At 42.4% G+C, this 21330-nt stretch overlaps 2 protein-coding genes across 2 annotated transcripts; one reads left to right on the top strand and one right to left on the bottom strand.

Annotated features, from left to right (window-relative positions):
- Positions 1-334: 334 nt before the first annotated feature.
- LOC106596852 (equistatin-like) lies at positions 335-2782 on the top strand. Its single transcript, XM_014188106.2, has 4 exons — positions 335-430; positions 1731-1794; positions 2470-2592; positions 2682-2782. Exons 2-4 carry the CDS (start codon positions 1743-1745, stop codon positions 2759-2761), a joined length of 255 nt encoding a protein of 84 aa, XP_014043581.1. The 5' UTR covers positions 335-430; positions 1731-1742; the 3' UTR covers positions 2762-2782.
- Positions 2783-6424: 3642 nt separating this feature from the next.
- Positions 6425-8439, bottom strand: LOC123728674 (ladderlectin-like). Its single transcript, XM_045700617.1, has 4 exons — positions 8382-8439; positions 7590-7762; positions 6798-6906; positions 6425-6650 (listed from the first exon to the last, which is right to left on the bottom strand). The coding sequence occupies exons 1-4, from the start codon at positions 8437-8439 to the stop codon at positions 6559-6561; spliced, it is 432 nt and encodes a 143-aa protein (XP_045556573.1). The 3' UTR covers positions 6425-6558.
- Positions 8440-21330: the final 12891 nt, after the last annotated feature.

Below are 21330 nucleotides of genomic sequence, written 5' to 3'. Positions count from 1 at the left end.
GAGATAGATTGAGAAAAAAAGAGGGAGGAGTCTGACTGGACGGGTCCTTAAAAAGGAGAGGAGGGAGACTTAGTACTCAACTCACAGGCAGGATTTCAGAAAGTGAGATTTCAACATCTGTTCATCTAATACTGTATGTGACCGTATCTCGAATAGCCCTCAATTGCCTATGAAGTGCACTACTTTTGACCAGAGCCCATAGTGAATATGTGGCCCTGCACTTGTTTTGAAGGATAATGCTAATTCCACAAACTCCCAATTACCCTCTGGACACGCCCCTCTCCTGCTAACTCACCACACCTGAACTCACTCTGCTAATCACCAATTCCTCTTCCATTCCTTTGGTATATAAGCAGCTTGTTTTGTCTGGGGTTGTTCAGAGTTTGTGGTGTCCCCGTTGCTTTATTGGGCCTTTTGTTGGTTGGCTAAAGTAAGTTCCTGCTATTGAAACGGCTCTATGATTTTCATTTCCTGCATTGTGGCATAATATCCTGTTCATCCTAACTTGTGTATTGTTATGGTGTTGCTAGTCCAGTATTAAACCTTTAATTTAAGTGTAAGGAAATTGTTACAGCTTGTGAGATGAGACAAGATACAATGATGTTACCTGCTAGCAGAATGTGTCTTACATCTATAATCCTGTAGACTGTTCTGATTGGTTGCCATTTGCACTGCGTCTCAGTGAACTAGAAACGATGAAATGCTATTTTTACTTTCAAATCAAAAATGGATTCCATGTTGTACTCAGTTATCTAGCCAATCCACCTCACCATATGGGCACCGTGCTGGGCCAGAACGGAAGTAGAGGAAACATGGATGTGCAAAGCCAGAACGAAACATTGGCAGCCATATTTGGATGGGTAGTGTATAAACTAGATTTAGTTATTGATCAGTGCTGTAAATGGTGACTTACTAGAACCATCTAGTGCATTATGGATGGCTCTTCAGAGGTGGGACCCATGCTGCTAGCAGGTACCTCATTGAAAATAATGTAAAGTGAAAGTTGTCAAAAATATAAATAGTAAAGAGACACCCAAAAAATGACTTAAGTACTACTTTAAAGTATTTTTAAATAAGTTCTTTACACCACTAACTAACGGCCCGACAACGGGACCGCTCATTGGGTTAATGAGGCAACTAGTCACACCTGTGACAGGTCCTGTTGGAAGAAGTAGACCGTAACTCAGAGACACCCAGTGAATCCTTTGTGAGAGTGCATCGTTATTTAATAGACGATCTGCATCTCAAATTCTACCTTAATGTTATGTGGCCCTTGTCAAAAGTAGTGCACTATATAGTTGTGCCATTTTGTGGAGCGGCCCCCTGAATTTAAGAGCATAGACTTATCCGTACCTTTGCAGTAAATGGGTAGTCTCTGACAATATCTATAATGCTTCCCATTCCCTATGTAGTGCATTGTAGGCCCTCATCAAAGGTAGTTCACTACATAAGGAGTGAGGAGCCATTTGGGAAGGATGCATATTCCTGTGTGCCAGGCTAATCTATTGTGTGGTTGAAGAAATGATACATGCGTTTTGGCAGAAGACTAGTAGCACCGTGTTGCCCGTACTTGGTTCTTGGGGTCCTCAGTACTGGGTTTAGAAAATTCTGCTTTGGCAGTTGATTAAGTTTTGACAGTAACAGTGGGTTTCCTTAACCTCTCCTCTAGTACCCACAGCCATTCCAGATTTAAAATGCTCAACTAATCTCGCTCTTGGTCTCTCTCTCAGGAGACTATCACCATGGCGATATTGACCATCATTGTGCTTGTCAGCACAGCTTTTGCTCTGGGAGGTAAGAGTGACGTAGCTCACACCTACTCACCACATTTTAATATAAACATTAGTTGGTGTTGCTCTGTCCTACTTCACACACATGTAGGTATTAATACGCAGGTGTGAATTGGAAATGCGTTAATATTCATAACCGGTTCTCCATGGGACACCCTATGAGGGGTCAGCCATTATCAACCTTGACACTGGAGAAATGAAGGTTGTGCCTTGCTGAAGGGAACATAGACGGATATATGAACTTGTCAGCTCACTGACTTGACCTACTGGCCCAACTCTCTAACTGCTAGGCTACCTGCCACTCCTCTACTTCCAGAGATGTATATTGGCGTCTAGATGCTGGACTGAGGTATACTGATATGAATGGTTTGATCATTCAACTGGATTTACGATAGGTTTGTTTAGCAACTATCAGGAAATAACACTGATACAATTTCCAGTCTTAGTATCATCAGCTGTTATATGGAACACAGAAACAGAATTGACTGCACAGGGCTTTTAAACAAGTAGCAGAACTTCAATATTTAGGTTGCATCTGAAACGGAACCCTATTCCGTATGAACTTCTTCTGACCAGGGCCCATATGGGACGCAACCCAAGATTCCAGAAATGTATATTCTGTCCGTACATTTTCCTGTAATGTGATGTCTACATTACAATGTATGTTACCTGTGTCCAGATGCTATGATACGACCCTGTGAGGATGCTAGAGATGCCGCTAAACATGGCCCACCTGGAGCCTACGTCCCCACGTGTGACGACAATGGACAATACACCCCTGAGCAATGTTCGGGCTCTACAGGTTAACAGTGACGCACATGCACACGAAATTCACTTGAATGTGATAATTCAATGTGTATATATTGTATATGCAACATGTCTTTCTGGTAGGTTACTGTTGGTGTGTGACCAGCTACGGACAGAAGATCCAGGGTACAGAGACCCCACCAGGCACTGCTATCAACTGCTAGCAACTGTTCCCCCCAAGGTGTGTGTATATAATCATTCACTAAATGTTACTTCTTGCAGCTGGTTCTTGATGTGTCTAATTGTAGATGAAAGGTGTTGGAACTAAAGATGTAGAAGACTGACAGTTGTCTTTACTGTTCTACAGGAACTGATTCACATTCCATACAAATAAATACATGACGGAATCCAGAGATTAAACTGTATTTACTTACTTTATTGTTGGTGTGATATGCTGAACAATTTATCTGAACCAGTCCATTTCTGGGAAATAGAGGAAGGAGTAGGACTGTATTACCACCACAGCGGCGGTTACAGGACATGAAGACAGTCAAATTCCACGTGACCATGTAGTAGTTAGGCTTCTCCAAGCTCTGATGCTGGTGATGGTCATTAGTAGCCTGGTACTCAGCACTCTATTGTCCCTCTAATCACTCTGACAAAAGTTGGACAGCCGTTAAGGGGGTTGTGGGGTTAGTTTACACAGGCAAGGCCTTTTTAATGCCTATGGCTCTTGGGTCCATGATATGGGGCATCAGCTTACTCAGTGACACCCACAGAACACAATTGAAAGAGTTTACAAATATTAGCATCCTAACTCTGATTGGAGGACTTGGACTGTGGAATCAAATCTGTCAGTATTTCCTTTGTGGATTTGTCTTTATATGGCAGCTTTCATTCTCTATAGACATCAACATGTCATTCCAATATATACAGGAGTTCAGCAGAGTCCACAATCAGAACCATGCTACTCTGAGGCTGAAGAATTGTTCCAGGCCACTGAGGGATGAAAGACCCCTTTACTGAATCTACATCTTCACATTTCACTAAATCATTGCGTTGTTTGCTTCATGCATTCTATCATCCTGTAAAATAAATGACATGCTCTTCGTCATTTGCTGCCATCTGATCTTTTAGGGCCAGACTATGATCTATTAATGGTTAGGGTACGTCATGCCAATATTTGGAGGCAGGGAAGTAACTTGTATGAAAATTGTGGCTCAGTTGGTAGAGGATGGTGTTTGCAACACCAGCTTGGTGTTTGCAACGCCAGGGTTGTTGTGGGTTCGATTCCCACGGGGGCCAGTATGAGAAGAAATGTATGCATTCACTACTGTAAGTCGCTCTGGATAAGAGTGTCTGCTAAATGACAAATGTACAGTATTAGCTAGCATTAAAGTATCGGTTATTCACGTCATTGCCCTATATGAACAGGACATCCAAGAAGTGAAATGAATAACTTCAGAGGGTTAAGTAAATGTTCAGCCTATAATTTTCTAACTAGTTTATTTTATAACTAAAACACACATGACCAGAACAATGTGGGCAACTGCTCGTCAAACATCTCATTCCAAAATCATGGAGTTGGTCCCCTTTTGCTATAACAGCCTCCACTCTTCTGGGAAGGCTTTGCACTAGATGTCGGGAACATTGCTGTGGGGGACGTGCTTCCATTCAGCCACAAGAGCATTAGTGAGGTCGGGCACTGATTTTAGGCAATTAGGCATGGCTCGTAGTTGGCGTTCCAATTCATCCCAAAAGTACTCGATGGGGTTGAGTCAAGTTCTTCTACACTAATCTCGACAAACCATTTATGTATAAACCTGCACGGGGGGGGGGGGACTGTCATGCTGAAACAGGAAAGGGCCTTCCCAAAACTGATGCCACAAAGTTGGAAGCACAGAATCGTCTACAATGTCATTGTATGCAGCAGAAGACCATTGTTCCTCCACCAAACTTTACAGTTGGCACTATGCATTCAGGCAGGTAGCATTCTCCTGGCATCTGCCAAATCAAGATGTGTCCGTCGGACTGCCAGATGGTGACGCGTGACTCATCACTCCAGAGAACGCGTTTCCACTGCTCCAGAGTCCAATTGCGGTGAGATACACACCGCTCCAGTCGACTCTTGCCATTGCGCATGGTGATCTAAGGGTTGTGTGCGGCTGCTCGGCCATGGAAACCCATTTCGTGAAGCTCCCGACAAACAGTTCTTGCGCTGACATTGCTTCTAGCGGGCTGTTCTAAACTCGGTAGTGAGCGTTGCAACCGAGGACAGACGATTTTTACTTAGGCGTTACGCGCTTCAGCACTCGACGGTCCAATTCTGTGAGCTTGTGTGACTTACCACTTCGTGGCTGAGCCGTTGTTGGTCCTAGACTTTTCCACTTCACAATAACAGCACTTACATTTACAAACTAACTTGTTGAAAAGGTGGCTTCCTATGACGGTGCCACATTGAAAGTCACTGAGCTCTTCTGTAAGGCAATTCTACTGCCAATGTTTGTCTATGGAGATTGCATGGCTGAGTGCTCGATTTTATACACCTGTCAGCAAGGGGAATGTTGCGACAAACAAAAAACATCCAATCAGTGGCAGTACTTTAGGGCGAAAACAGCAAGTTGATGAAAGAAAATGTCAGGTATCATGCAAGCTGGACAATTGAGTGGAAAACATCGCCTGGCCCGATGAATCTCTAAGCAGCATCAGTCCACGGCCACATCCTGCCTGGTGTCAACGGTACAGGCTGGTGGCGGAGGTGTAATGTTTCCCTGGTACACGTTAAGTCCCTTGATACCAAATGAGCAATGTTTCCAAGCCCTGAAGAACTCAAGCTTTTCTGGAGGCAATGGGGGGATCCAACCCAGTATTAGATGGGTGTACATGTCTTTTCATTATTTAAACTGGTCTACCTTCAGATGAGTCTTGTGAGGCTTGTGTGAAAAGCAAAACAACCGCCATTTTATCTTTTGATGGTGGGGTCATAGTGTCTTTTGAAGAATGTTTAGGGATTTTCACCCTCATTATTCCCAAAAGGTCTTAATGATGAAATGCCTATTTATGTTTTAAATGTGAACATGAATTAATGCTGCCACTTTAGTTTACTCATGTTTTATTCTTGTACGGAAACTTACTTGATAGGTCTATGTCCTCTCTGTGATTTTAGTCTTGTTTGACACGTTATGTTCACACTTTATTAGAATACTCATGAAACGCACAGTTATTTTTGGGTAACACTTATTTTCTCTCATACTCCAACCCCATTGGATGCATTGAACGGATGTGGTTGGAGCAATGTCTACATAGAGGTGCAGGTTGTGAACACTGAAAGCTCTGACGAGGGCGATACGTACAGCTTTAGAGCAGTCAGACTAGCATAGTGTTCGGTGTTCTTTCTCGTCTTATTCAAAACCATGCACCTGCAAATAGATGTGCGAGTGCCTTTTGAATCCTAGTCAGAGTACAATAAAAATGTGGGGTTTAACTAGAGTTCTAAGGTCCGCAGTTCTTTGAACAACCTTACGGTTCTTGGCACTGAAAATTTGGACTTGCATGTCACCTCATGATTTTATTTTCTCTCCAAGGATCACTTACAAGGGGTTCTTCAAATTGTAACTAGGGGGAACTCCTAAACGATACTCCAGGAACCTGCACCTGAGTGGCACAGCAGTCAAAGGCACTGCTGAGTGGTGACAAAGGACAGGCATAACACTTAATGACCTTCTCAGTTCTTTAACACACAACTTAAGAAACATTTATAATCAAAAGAACTTGGCGCAGTCAAGCATGGCACTTGCCAGGGTTGTGAGTTGAGTCCCACAGGTGACCAGTAAGAAAAGGTACTAACTACAACGAATCAATCATGTTCAATAACTCATGAGACAAAATAGTGTACACATTTTATTGGCTGCAGACAACTCCAACATTTGTGTAGTAACTGAAACTTCATTTAGCAGCAACAATATTTGACTTTACCATGAAGTATTAAGGATGCAGACACTACGGAATAGCATTGCTGCTTTTAATGTATAGTCTGGCGAAGCGGCAGGAGTCTCAGGGAGCACACCGAGGGCAAGCTCCTTCCACATAAAGCATTGTTCCAGCGCTTTTGACCTGAAGATGAAACACAGAACCAAAATAGTCAGCTGTACACAGACACACAACAGTAGGAAAGTATACATGAGATTCAATTGTTGAATGAACTGGGAATAAAGTTTAATTTGATGACTGGATCAATGAATGATACTGGGATTACTGTACCTCCAAAGTTGATATGAATACAGGCCTCTCTGGCACCAGCATCAGGCCTTCCTTTTGCCCAGTTCTGGTGATCAAAGTCGGAGCCATCGCTCCAGAACCACCGCCTGTCCTGAGGGGGGGAAAGTGGGATTTCAGAATACAAACTAAATGTAGTCCTTCCTCTACCACCTGAAACAACAAAACAGTTAAAGCTACCACTACTTCAAAACCCTCCGACTGGGACTGTTGCTTGTGTAACGAACAACGTGGAGCCTAATCCTCACATCCGCAATCATCCCAATGCATTTCAAAGACCACACACATGTTTACAAGAAGACTGTCTGGAATTGATCACATTTATACTTAACTAGAACCGTTTCACATGTGTATAAAAGCCTCCTACTGAAGTTGACAGTTAAATGTAATTTAGTAGAGTCTCATCTAGAAGGACTTACAGGATCAATTAGGTTAAGGGCGTTGCTCAAGGGCACATCAGATTTCACGGAGTGAGCTCTGGGATTCAAACTAGCAGCCTTGCCTTTATTGGCCCCATGGTCTTAACGGCTACTCTTGATATTTTGTATGGAACCCATTACAGTAGCTGTTAACAAGCAGCAGCTCCTCTTCCTGGGGTCCACACAAAATAGCATTAAACAACTAACACAGAACTACGAAAAATAATTACAGGTGCCTACATGCCACACCTCACGTTTATTTTTTGAATCCAGGTTTGCTCTTCACTTGAGCAATATGAGATGGAACGGAGTTCCTTGCAGTAATGGCTCTATATAACACTGTGCTTAATGGTCCCACCTTAACAGAATAAAATCCGCCAATCCAGGTAGGAGGGAAACCAACAGTCTTGACCAAGACCAACGCCTGTAGAAACTCATCCTCCTCGGAGCTGTGCACAGATGACAGGTTTGCGCCAAGGTACTTCAACGTTGGGTACAGACACCAGTTTATCACCAAGGGACACAGTTCCGCTAGAGAAGAAAGTATTTATTTAACTAGGCAAGTCAATTAAAAAATATTACCTACAGTAATGGGAACAAAGACATTTCATGTATTAGCCAGTGTTGCTGAGAATTTGTCTTCTGGACTTGACCATCACAACTAATTAACCTTTTAAAAACATTATCTTAAAGATATTAGTTCACCTCAGTCTTAAACCATGTCCTGTGGGTTCTAGTATACAGGAGGCACGACTCCACATTAAATATGTATAGAAAATTCCCATCTTAAAGGGAAGTTCAGTATTTCACATCAGTCATGTGTTGCCATTTAAGAAAGTATTACCGTTAAGGTAATGTCAAAGAGCTAATTTCAACTACACTTCCCCTTCAAATTCACAGTAGATAGTAAGGGTTATACCTCCGCTTCAGGCCAGCTCCTTGTAGTCTTTACAAACATTAAGCAGCGTGATCCATATTTGGTCCAACCGGAAGGACACAAGTCTTCTTCTAGAATTGAATCTGTAAGGAGAAGTTACATACGGCTTTAAAGGCCAGTGTACAAATCACAGCTACAATGTTATTTGTAGATCAGTCAGTCACCTATGCTACAAGAAAAATACAGAATGAGTCAAGAAGAGTGGACTCTTACTTGCATCTCCTAGAGCAAAGGCAGCACTGAGAATCAGAAGACTAGTCAACATGGTCATGGAGTCTCTTGAGCGAAACAAAGAGTGAAGCCATCAAAACCAGGTTCAACTCCACATACAGTAGATTAGAACAGGAATATGTCTGCTTTTCTAAATGCCATCCTATTCCCTAAGCAGGGCTGAGGAGAATATCTGGGCAGGTATTTCTCTCCACTCATTCAGGAGTAATAGAGGCCTAGATTCCAAATGTAGAAATGCCCTGCAGTTTTGGCTATTGAACCATATTCAATTCTGGTTCTTTTATTATCCAACAAAAAATAAAAGCATAATATTAAAGGCTGGCAGATAAGGCTTAGTGGCTTATAACACCAGTAGGTAAGGTGAAATGGCCATCAGGAAAGGCTGTGATAACATGTGGTGCTGGATCGAATACTCCACATTACCATACGACTGACCAGTAAGCTACACCACAGCCCAATATTATACCAATTAATGAATCAAGGTATAAGGTCATTCCATAGCAACAGCTTGCTAGACATGGTTCTATGAGGTACCTGCTAGCAGCATGGGTCCCACCTCTGAAGAGCCATCCATAATACATTACATGGTTCTGATAAGTCACCATTTACAGCACTGATCAATAACTAAATCAAATTTATACACTACCCATCCAAATTTGGCTGCCTATGTTGCGTTCTGGCTTTGCACATCCATGTTTCTTCTATTTCCAATATGGCCCTGCATGGTGCCCATATGGTGAGGTGGATTAGCTAGACAGCTGAGCACAACATGAAATCCATTTAAGGTTTTGATGGGGGGGGGTGAAAGTAAAAACAGCATTTCAGTTTGTTGTTCACTGAGACGCAGTGCAAAAGGCAACCGAGCAGAACAGTCTACAGGATTATAGATGTAAGACTCATTCTGCTAGCAGGTACCATCATTGGACCATGTCTCATCTCACAAGCTGTAACAAGTCCCTTACAGTTAAATTAAAGGTCTAATACTGGGCTAGGACGAACAGGATATTATGCCACAACGCAGGAAATTAAAACCCTATACATTTTTCAATAGCAGGAACTTACTTTAGCCAAACAACAACAGACCAATAAAGGAACTGGGACACCACAACTACTGAACAAACCCAGGTAGAACAAGCTGCTTTTATACCAAAGGAATGGAAGAGGAATTGGTGATTAGCAGAGAGAGTTCAGGTGTGGTGAGTTAGCAGGAGAGGGGCGTGTCCAGAGGGTAATTGGGAGTTTGTGGAATTAGCATTATCCTTCAAAACAAATGCAGGGCCACATATTCACTACGGGCTCTGGTCAAAAGTAGTGCACTTCATAGGCAATTGAGGGCTATTTGGGATACTGTCACATACAGTATTAGATGAACAGACGTTGAAATCTCACCTAATGAAATCCTGCCTGTGAGTTGAGTTCTAACTCTTGTGGTGGATGAATCAGAATTAGTTGGGTAACAGATAATTAAGATGTTTCATTAGTATAATATGCTTATGTGAGATACTGTTGCACATTTCCCTTAGCTGGGGCTCAGTCACTTGGGGCACAGAGAGGGGAGAGGTCAGACTTGTTTTTTACATGTCTCTGTTGCTATGCAGAATATCAGCAAGAGAGGAGGACAGAATGAAACATTGTCTTCATATGTGAATGTGTCTTTACCTATTCTTAAACCATGTGAAGGGATGGCGTGATTAATGGGGAACCAATTATTTGTCTCCACATTGTCTGGGCGCAAGTCACTCCCCTCAGTGAGCTTGTCCAGGAGTGGGAACAAGAGGTGTTTTACTGAGGATGGGCCTCTATGAGATAGCACTGACAGAGGAGATTTATGGTATATTTTGATAAGAATGCCTAGAAAGCATTCCAGACGACATGAGCTAATGGTTTTGTACTATACCGTACCAGGGAGGGACAGTTCTAGGAAGACCAGACACTCGTCTATATAATAAACACTGTTGAGATAGCAGTTGCTGTCTGCTGTGTTTTATAGATGTATTTTCATACAAAACTTAAACTTTGTGAACTGTTCCTAAGATTTGTGGTTCGTCAATGTACGTTGAAGAGGTGGTTCTTGGGTATAAAATATCTCAGTAGCCATTGTGTTGGGACCTTCCTGGTTCATTCGAGAGAGTGCATTATTGAAGGTGAAAGTACTTTTGCAAAAGTATCTTAATTATTAAATATGTAGTTTAACTGAGACTGGTGTGTTTGTACCCCCCCTCATTTGGTAATGCAGAAATTAGACACCACACTCTCCCTTTGGCTGAAATTGAGTTCTACCTCTCCCTCCTCTCCTTTTTATGGACAGATCGAGTCAGACCCCTCCCTCTCGAGTTATGTGAGGAGTTTGGTGGAGATGGCGGAAGCAAAAGTGTCATTTGAAGTTGAAAGTATGTTGAGTACAGTTAGCGAGAAAGATGAGTGGACAACAGTAAAGTCCAAGAATGGAACAAAAAGGGGTTCAAATTGTTGTGGAAAATGAGTCTGATTAATCGTTGTTTGTTGGGGTACGTGATGTTATCACGTAACTATAAATATTCAATCCTTTAATTATAAAAGCAAAGTGTTTTATTTTGACTTTTATTATGCCCACTGCATGCATTTTTTTATAATCAAATATAAAAATAGTTTTTTTTCAGGACAAGGATTATTGTGACTTTCAAGAATGCCTGAATTGCTTCACCTTGCTTTTCTGGTAGGCTCGATGCAAGTTTCACCATACAATTATTTCAGACATACAATGCAAGTTCCACCATGGCACGGACCATGATGATACATTCGCACAGACCATGGCGGTACGTTGGCACAGACCGCTTGTTTATTCCACACTCTAGGTATGTTTTTTTTTGGGGGGGGTGAAGTTATTACGTCCAGTTGTTTTTATCGACACAAGACAGTTCAACAGAATCTCACTGTAGCAGGCAATTGTCACATCTTTTTCTATGCAAACTTTCTAAATGTCGACAAAATGTTTAAAGCTGAAGGTCTGGAGGAGGGAGAGTGAAAGTAGGACCAGGGTTTGTGTTGTTAGGAGAGGAGGAGGGGAGAGAGGTATGGGAGAGGGGAGGAGAGGAGTAGGGGAGAGAGGTATATGAGAGTGGAGAGGTTAGGGGAGGAGAGGAGGAGGGAAGAGAGGTATATGAGAGAGGAGAGGTTAGGTGAGAAGAAGAGAGGAGGAAAGATGACCGGTCAAGGTGTTATTAAAGGGATATTGTGAGATTTTGGTCTATTTAGCCCTCTTTCTTTAGTTTGAAGGACGTTTTTAATTAACTACTGTAGCTTCAGCACAATTGCTAGATATGAGAGCAGATCCCAAAGACTTCTAGTCATTGCGCTGACGCTAGTTAGTGATCACTGGAAAAACTACCTTCAAAGTCCTTCAAATTGCATGCAGAGACAAAATCTGACTGGGAAAGAAGAAAAAGGTTTTAATTGCCAAAATATTGCACTATCCCTTTAAGGAGGAAATAGCACCGGTTCCAATCCAAGTGCCATTTATCAAACTCCAGGCAGTGCTATGGTCAGATGACATGAAAATAGAGCTCTTTAGTTATGAACATCAGCGGTGGTTTCGGTGTGGAAAAACAGAAGCACGTGCAGTGAAGTACCTCATACCTACAGTAAAATATGGTTCTGCATCTTTAACGTTTATGAAGCTATTTTGCTTCCACTGGTTCTGTGGCCCTTTTTAAGCTCAATGGCATCATAAACTTTACCAAGTACCAGGACATTATAGCCCAAAAAAACGAGTTCTCTCTGCCAGGATGCTGACGTTGACCGCAAGTGGATATTCTAGCAAGACAATAACCCCAAGCACACATCAAAATCCACAATTAAATGGATAATTGACCACATGTTGCAATGTCCTGCTTTTTAAATTTTTACCCACCTATCAATAGGTGCCCTTCGTTGCAAGGCATTGGAAAACTCCCTGGTCTTTGAGGTTGAATCAGTGTTTGAAATGCATTGCTCCACTGAGGGATCTTACAGATAATTATATGTCTGGGGTACAGAGATGAGGTAGTCATTCAAACATCATGTCAAACATTATTATTGAACTCAGAGTGAGTCCATGCAACTTATAATGTGACTTGATAAGAAAATCTTTACTCCTGAACTTGTTTAGGTTTGCCGTAACAAAGAGGTTGAATACTTATTGACTCAAGACTTTTCAGCATTTCATTTTTCTTTCATTATCAAGCTGCATTTTTTTGGTGAAAATTATTTTCCCCAAATGAGAAACTCAGTTGCGGCAAATGTATTCCAGTTGGGCTCTACACATTGTAAAGGGGATTAATGTGCTTAATTTTTAAGAAGTTATTTGGCCACTTTAGTTGTGACACAAACCTTATCAAAACATATGAGGAGGCAGGGTAGCCTAGTGGTTAGAGCGTTGGACTAGTAACTGAAAGGTTGCAAGATCGAATCCCCGAGCTGACAAGGTACAAATCTGTTGTTCTCCCCCTGAACAAGGCAGTTAACTTCTCTGGAGAACACACTATTCAACAGCCAGTGAAATACAAAACAGCAATAATCTCATAATTTCATTTTCTCAAACAATAACCTATTTTACACCATTTTAAAGGTAAACTTCTCGTTAATCTAACCACATTGTCCGATTTCAAAAAGTCTTTACGGCGAAAGCATAAAATTAGATTATGTTAGGACATAAACTTCACAAGAAAAACAACACAGCCATTTTGAAAGCAAGTATGCATCACAAATGTGATTTTGGATCACACTATTCCACTACATGAACCTTTCTGATCCTAGACCCATTAAAACCTCACGACAACTCCACTACTTGGCTCTATCTGATCCTAGATCCATTAAAACCTCACCACTATTCCACTACATTACCCTTTCTGATCCTAGACCCATTAAAACCTCACCACTATTCCACTACTTGGCCCTATCTTATCCTACAGCAGGCCGGCAGCCTGGGAGAACGGGACACTATCGTTCATCACACCTTGTAACTGTTCTGCTGTAAAATCTCATAACCCAAGGAGTTCTCTGCAGCTGCCACCACAACATCAATTTTCGGTGATTTATGTTCCATTTCTGTGGTACAGTTGATAACCATGGCTATGAATGCTAAGAAACCAACCTTACTGAAACACATGTTATTCCTATCACTCTCTATTGGCAACGGCATACTCACAGGGAGCATCTCTGGATCCCTCGAAACTGGACCCATCTTCCTCTACAACTCTCTTCACTGCCTATGAAGACTCCTTCATTGAAAATGACTCAAGTAAAAGTGAAAGTCACCCCGTAAAATATTACTTGAGAAAAGGTCTAAAAGTATTAGGTTTTAAATATACTGAAGTATCAAAAATAAAAGTATAAATCATTTCAAATTCCTTATACTAAGCAAACCAGACGGCACCATTTTCTTGCTGTTTTTAATTTAATTACGGATAGCCAGTGGCACACTCCAACACTCAGACATCATTTACAAAGAAAGCATTTGTGTTTAGGGAGTTTGGCAGTATGGATGACCAGGGATGTTCTCTTGATAAGTGTGTGAATTGGACCATTTTTCTGTTCTGCTAATCATTCAAAATATAACGAGTACTTTTGGGTGTCAGGGAAAATGTACGGAGTAAAAAGTACATTATTTTCTTTAGGAATGTAGTGATGTGAAAGTTGTCAAAAACATAAATAGTACAGTAAAGATACCCCCAAAAAACGAATTATTAGTACTTTAAAGTATTTTTACTTAAGTACTTTATACCACTGGCTAATGGTGTACATCGGGATCTCTCGTTGGGTTAATGAGGCAACTAGTCACACCTGTGACAGGTCCTTTAAAAGGAGAGGTGGAAGAGGTAGACCATAACTCACAGACAACAGAGAGAGAGACACACCCAGTGAATTCCTTGGAAGAGTGCAGAAGGTCAGATTGTGTCATTATTTAATAGAGTCTCTGCATCTCAAATGGCACCTTAATCTTATGTGTCCCTGGTCAAATGTAGTGCACTATATAGGGTGCCATTTTGTGGAGTGACCCCCCTGCATTTAAGAGCATAGACTAATAGTTACCTTTGCAGTAAATGGGTAGTCTATGACTAGATCTAGGCTGCTTCCCAATCCCTATGTAGTGCATTATGGGCCCTCGTCAAAGATGGTTCACTACATAAGAAATGAGGAGCCATCTGTGAAGGATACATATTCCTGTGTGCCAGGCTTATCTATTGTATGCGGTTGAAGAGATGATACCTGAGTTTTGGCAGGAGACTAGTAGCACCGTGTTGTCAATACTCGGTTCTTGGGGTCCTCAGGACTGGATTTAGGAAAGGCTGCCTTAGCAGTTGCTTAAGTGTTGTAATTAACACAGGGTTTCCTTAACCTCTCCTCTAGTTCCACCAGCCATTCCACTGACTTGGAATATTCCAGTACTATCACAGCTGACTAAAATTCTCAACTAATCCTCTCTCTCTCTCTCAGGAGACCTATCATCATGGCGACATTGACCATCATTCTGCTTGTCAGCACGGTTTTTGCTCTGGGAGGTAGGAGTTACATACCTCCCACCTGCATTTTAATAAACATTAGTGGGTGTTGCTCTGTCCTATTTCACACATGCAGGTGTGACTTGGAAATGTTTTCATAACCGGTTCTCCATGGGACACCCTCTGACACTGGAATAATCAAGGTTGTGCCTTGCTGAAGGGAACATAGATGGATATATGAACTACTGGCCTAACGGCAAGGCTACATGCCACTCCTCTAGTTCCAGAGATGTATATCGGTGTCTAGATGCTGGACTGAGGTGTTCTGATATGATTGGTTTAATCATTCAACTGTATGTATGACTGGCTTGTCTAGCAAGTATCAGTGTCACTTCTTGATAGAATTTACCCCCACTTTTAGTCTTTTTTTCATCAGCAGTTATACAATATGATACAAACACAGAAACTGAATTGACTGTGTGGGCCCTTTAAACAAGTAGCAGAATTTCCATTTTTAGCCAGGAAGTCCCTAGGTTGCATCTGAAATGGAACTCTATTCCGTATAAACTACTTCTGAGTAGGGTCCCACATGGGAGGCAACCCAAGATTCCACATGCAGCCCAAGCTTCCAGAATGTTATGTCTACGTTACAATGTATGTTACCTGTGTGTCCAGATGCTATGAAACGACCCAAGACCCCTTGTGAGCGTGCTAGAGATGCTGTGATAAATGGCCCGCCTGGAGTCTACGTCCCCACGTGTGACTGCCAGGGAGAATACACCCCTGAGCAACACTGGGGATCTACAGGTTAATGCTCACCCAGTCTTGTACAGCTAACCTTGTGGGGACACACAATTCAGTCCCATTTAAAATCCTATTTCCCCTACCCTTAACACAAAAACCGTACCTTAATTCTAACCTTAACCCCCTTGGAAATAGCAGTTGACCTCATGGGGACTAACTAAATAAGACTTATGCAACAGCTTTTTAACATGTCCACTTCTGGTAGGTTCCTCTTGGTGTGTTACCAGAACTGGACAAAAGATCCCGGTACTGAGACTCCACCAGGCACTGCTTCTGTCAAATGCGCATGCAGGTACACTCATTCACTAAATGTTCATTCTTTGCAGCTTGTTCTGAGTGTTAATATTTGTTTTTTGTTTAATTATAGTGGCGCTCGCTGATGAGAGGCATTGGAACCAAGACGTTGAGAAGACTTTGCAAAAACATTGGAATTACTTTGACGCTTGTCTTTACAGTACTATTCTATATGAATAAATCCAGAGCTAAAATTGTTGCTTTACTTTCTTTATTGTTGGTGTGATATGCTGAACCAGTCCATTTCTGGGAAATGTAAGGAATAAGGCTATGGTGACCGTCTTACCACCACACCTGTGGTCATGAAGGCAGTCAATTCCATGTGACCACTTAGTCATGGTAATTAGGATTTTCCAAGCTATGATGCTGCTGGTCATTAGTAGCCTACTATACTTGATAACTGCCTGGTACTCAGCACTTTATATCCCTCTAATCACTGACATCAATGCAAATCAACTATTGGTCACATGCAGGTTATTAGCAGATGTTGTGGGTGTAGCAAAATGCTTGTGCTTCTAGCTCCGAGAGCACAGTAATATCTAACAAATTACACAACGTGTATACACTTAAGTAGGAATGAATTAAGACTATAAACCTATGGAAGAAGTCAGAGCGGAATGGCTTAAGATACTGTATATACATATGAGATGAGGAATGGCAGATATGTAAATATTATTGACGTGGCCAGTGATTCCTAGCCGCTTCCTATAGGTAGCAGCCTCTAAAGTGCTAATGATGGCCTTGCGAGAGTAGCTATTAAGTCTCTCGGTTCTGGCTTTGATGCACCTGTACTGACTTTTCCTTCTAGATGATAGCGGGGTAAACAGGCAGTGGCTCGGGTGGTTGTCCTTGATCTTTTTGGCCTGCCGGTGACATTGGGTGCTGTAGGTTTCTTGGAGGGGGGATAATTTGCCCCCGGTAATTCCTTGGCCAGACCGCACCACCCTCTGACGAGCGTTGGCGGCAATACAGCATGACAGGATGCTTTCAACTGTGTATCTGTAAAAATGTGTGGGTTTTAGGTGACAAGCCAAAGTTCTTTAGCCACAAGGTTGACGAGGCTCTGTTGTGCCTTACCACACTGTGTGGGTGGTTCATTTGTCTGTCAGTGACGTGTACGCCAAGGAACTTGAAGCTTTCCACCTTCCCCACTGTGGTCCCGTCAATGTAGATAAGGGGGTGCACCCTCTGCTGTTTCCTGAAGTGCACGATCATCTCCTTTTCTTGACATTGAGTGAGAGGTTGTTTCCCAGGCACTACACTCCCAGAGCCGCCCTCCCTGTAGGCTGTCTCATCATTGGTAATCAAGCCTTTTAGGGTTGTCTGCAAACTTGATTGTGTTGGAGGCGTGCTTGGCCACACGGTCATGGGTGAACAGGGAGTACAGGAGGGGGCTGAGCACTCACCCTTGTGCGACCGCAGTGTTGAGAATCAGCGGAGTGGAGGTGACGTTTCCTACCTTCAGCACCTGGGGGCGGCCTGTAACTAAGTCCAAGACCCAGTTGCACAGGGCGTGGTTCAGGTCCTCGAGCTTAACCAACACAAAAATATCCTGTGGCGTTCTGCATTAGCATCGAACTGCCCCCGCGATATGCAACTTTTCAGGGAAGTTAGAAACCAATACACACAGGCAGTTAGAAACGCCAAGGCTAGCTTTTTCAAACAGAAATTTGCTTCCTGCAACTCAAACTCTAAAAAGTTCTGGGACATTGTAAAGTCCATGGAGAATAAGAACACCTCCTCTCAACTGCCCACTGCACTGAGGATAGGAAACTCTGTCACCACCGATAAGCCCACTATAATTGAGAATTTCAATAAGCATTTTTCTACGGCTGGCCATGCTTTCCACCTGGCTACCCCTACTGCATTCAACAGCACAGGAAAATAATTATATGAAATGTATGCATTCAGTACTGTAAGTCGCCATGCTTTCCACCTGGCTACCCCTACTGCATTCAACAGCACAGGAAAATAATTATATGAAATGTATGCATTCAGTACTGTAAGTCGCTCTGGATAAGAGCGTCTGCTAAATGACTAAAATGTAAAATGTAAAATGTAACAGCACTGCACCCCCCACAGCTACTCGCCCAAGCCTCCCCCATTTCTCCTTCTCCCAAATCCATTCAGCTGATGTTCTGAAAGAGCTGCAAAATCTGGACCCCTACAAATAAGCTGGGCTTGACAATCTGGACCCTTTCTTTCTAAAATGATCTGCCAAAATTATTGCAACCCCTAATAATAGCCTGTTCAACCTCTCTTTCGTGTCGTCTGAGATTCACAGAGATTGGAAAGCAGCTGCTGTCATCCCCCTCTTCAAAGGAGGTGACACTCTTGACCCAAATTGCTACAGACCTATATCCATCCTACCCTGCCTTTCTAAGATCTTCGAAAGCCAAGTCAACAAACAGATTACCGACCATTTCGAATCCCACCGCACCCTCTCCGCTATGCAATCTGGTTTCAGAGCTGGTCATGGGTGCACCTCAGCCACGCTCAAGGTCCTAAACGACATCGTAACCGCCATCGATAAGAAACAATACTGTGCTGCCGTATTCATTGACCTGGCCAAAGCTTTTGACTCTGTTAACCTGTTTAGGATAGGGGGCAGTATTGACACGGCTGGATAAAAAACATACCCGATTTAATCTGGTTACCACTCCTACCCAGTAACTAGAATATGCATATACTTATTACATATGGATAGAAAACACCCTAAATTTTCTAAAACTGTTTGAATGGTGTCTGTGAGTATAACAGAACTCAAATGGCAGGTCAAAACCTGAGAGATTCCTTTACAGGAAGTGGCCTGTCTGACCATTTGTTGAACTTCTTTTCCATCTCTATCATTTACTAAGGATCTCTGCTCTAACGTGACACTTCCCACGTCGTCCATAGGCGCTCAGAGCCCGGGAAAAAACAGAATGTCGTCATTCCAGCCCCAGGCTGAAACACATTATCGCCTTTCTCAAGTGGCCGATCAAGGGACACTGGGCTTATGCTCGTGACCCCGACCGCCCCCGCCTTTGGGATTTTTTCCTCTGTTTGCCGAAAAGGAGATTCCCTGTCGGAATATTATCGCTTTTCTACGAGAAAAATGTCGTAAAAATTGATTTTAAACAGCGGTTGACATGCTTCGAAGTACGGTAATGGAATACTTAGAATTTTATTGTCACGAATTGCGCCATGCGCGTGACACTTCTTTACTATTTCGGATAGTGTCTGGAACGCATACGAACAAAACGCCGCTATTCGGATATAACGATGGATTATTTTGGACCAAACCAACATTTGTTATTGAAGTAGCAGTTCTGGGTGTGCATTCTGACGAAGACAACAAAAGGTAATCAAACTTTTATAATAGTAAATATGATTATGGTGAGTGCTAAACTTGCCGGGTGTCTAAATAGCGAGCCCGTGATGCCTGGGCTATGTACTTAGAATATTGCAAAATGTGCTTTCACCAAAAAGCTATTTTAAAATCGGACATATCGAGTGCATAGAGGAGGTCTGTATCTATAATTCTTAAAATAATTGTTATGCTTTTTGTGAACGTTTATCGTGAGTAATTTAGTAAAATGTTAGCGAATTCCCCGGGAGTTTGCGGGGGGTATGCTAGTTCTGAACGTCACATGCTAATGTAAAAAGCTGGTTTTTGATATAAATATGAACTTGATTGAACAAAACATGCATGTATTGTATAACATAATGTCCTAGGGTTGTCATCTGATGAAGATCATCAAAGGTGAGTGCTGCATTTAGCTGTCTTCTGGGTTTTGGTGACATTATATGCTGGCTTGAAAAATGGGTGTCTGATTATTTCTGGCTTGGTACTCTGCTGACACAATCTAATGTTTTGCTTTCGTTGTAAAGCCTTTTTGAAATCGGACAGTGTGGTTAGATTAACGAGAGTCTTGTCTTTAAATGGCTGTAAAATAGTCATATGTTTGAGAAATTGAAGTAATAGGATTTTTAACGTTTTGAAAATCGCGCCACAGGCTTGCAGTGGCTGTTACGTAGGTGGGACGAATTCGTCCCGCCTAGCCTAGAGAGGTTAATCACCACATCCTCATCGGCAGACTTAGTAGCCTTGGCTTCTCAAACGATTGCTTCGCTTGGTTCACCAACTACTTCTCTGATAGAGTTCAGTGTGTCAAATCGGAGGGCCTGCTGTCCGGACCTCTGGCAGTCTCTATGGGGGTACCACAGGGTTCAATTCTTGGGCCAACTCTTTTCTCTGTATACATCAATGATGTCGCTCTTGCTGCTGGTGAATCTCTGATCCACCTCTACGCAGACGACACCATTCTGTATACTTCTGGCCCTTCTTTGGACACTGTGTTAACAACCCTCCAGACGAGCTTCAATGCCATACAACTCTCCTTCCGTGGTCTCCAACTGCTCCTAAATACAAGTAAAACTAAATGCATGCTCTTCAACCGATCGCTGCCTGCACCTGCCCGCCTGTCCAGCATCACTTCTCTGGACGGTTCTGTCTTAGAATTTGTGGACAACTACAAATACCTAGGTGTCTGGTTAGACTGTAAAATCTCCTTCCAGACTCACATCAAACATCTCCAATCCAAAGTTAAATCTAGAATTGGCTTCCTATTTCGCAACAAAGCATCCTTCACTCATGCTGCCAAACATACCCTCGTAAAACTGACCATCCTACCAATCCTCGACTTCGGCGATGTCATTTACAAAATAGCATCCAATACCCTACTCAACAAGCTGGATGCAGTCTATCACAGTGCCATCCGTTTTGTCACCAAAGCCCCATATACTACCCACCATTGCGACCTGTACTCTCTCGTTGGCTGGCCTTCGCTTCATAATCGTCGCCAAACACATTGGCTCCAGGTCATTTACAAGACCCTGCTAGGTAAAGTCCCCCTTTATCTCCGCTCACTGGTCACCATAGCAGCACCCACCTGTAGCACGCGCTCCAGCAGGTATATCTCTCTGGTCACCCCTAAAGCCAACTCCTCCTTTGGTCGTCTCTCCTTCCAGTTCTCTGCTGCCAATGACTGGAACGAACTACAAAAATCTCTGAAACTGGAAACACTTATCTCCCTCACTAGCTTTAAGCACCAGCTGTCAGAGCAGCTCACAGATCACTGCACCTGTACATAGCCCATCTATAATTTAGCCCAAACTACTACCTCTTCCCCACTGTATTTATTTATTTAATTTATTTTGCTCCTTTGCACCATATTATTTATATTTTAACTTTGAACTTTCTTCAAATAACAAATCTACCATTCCAGTGTTTTACTTGCTATACTGTATTTACTCTGCCACCATGGCCTTTTTTATTTTATTATTATATATATTTTTTGCCTTTACCTCCCTTATCTCACATCATTTGCTCA

Source organism: Salmo salar, chromosome ssa18 (assembly GCF_905237065.1).
Source record: "Salmo salar chromosome ssa18, Ssal_v3.1, whole genome shotgun sequence".
Classification (NCBI taxonomy): Eukaryota; Metazoa; Chordata; class Actinopteri; order Salmoniformes; family Salmonidae; genus Salmo; species Salmo salar.
This window is presented reverse-complemented; position numbering and strand designations above follow the sequence as displayed.

What these genes read in the sequence shown, in the direction of transcription:
- LOC106596852 (XM_014188106.2), top strand. Translation starts at nt 1,743, where the DNA reads ATGGCGATATTGACCATCATTGTGCTTGTCAGCACAGCTTTTGCTCTG. An exon ending in CACAGCTTTTGCTCTGGGAG is followed by an intron (nt 1,795 to 2,469) that starts GTAAGAGTGACG and finishes ACCTGTGTCCAG; the next exon opens with ATGCTATGATACGACCCTGT. An exon ending in GCAATGTTCGGGCTCTACAG is followed by an intron (nt 2,593 to 2,681) that starts GTTAACAGTGAC and finishes TCTTTCTGGTAG; the next exon opens with GTTACTGTTGGTGTGTGACC.
- LOC123728674 (XM_045700617.1), bottom strand. Translation starts at nt 8,439, where the DNA reads ATGACCATGTTGACTAGTCTTCTGATTCTCAGTGCTGCCTTTGCTCTA. An exon ending in GCGGATTTTATTCTGTTAAG is followed by an intron (nt 6,907 to 7,589) that starts GTGGGACCATTA and finishes TCCCCCCCTCAG; the next exon opens with GACAGGCGGTGGTTCTGGAG. An exon ending in TATTCATATCAACTTTGGAG is followed by an intron (nt 6,651 to 6,797) that starts GTACAGTAATCC and finishes TTTCATCTTCAG; the next exon opens with GTCAAAAGCGCTGGAACAAT.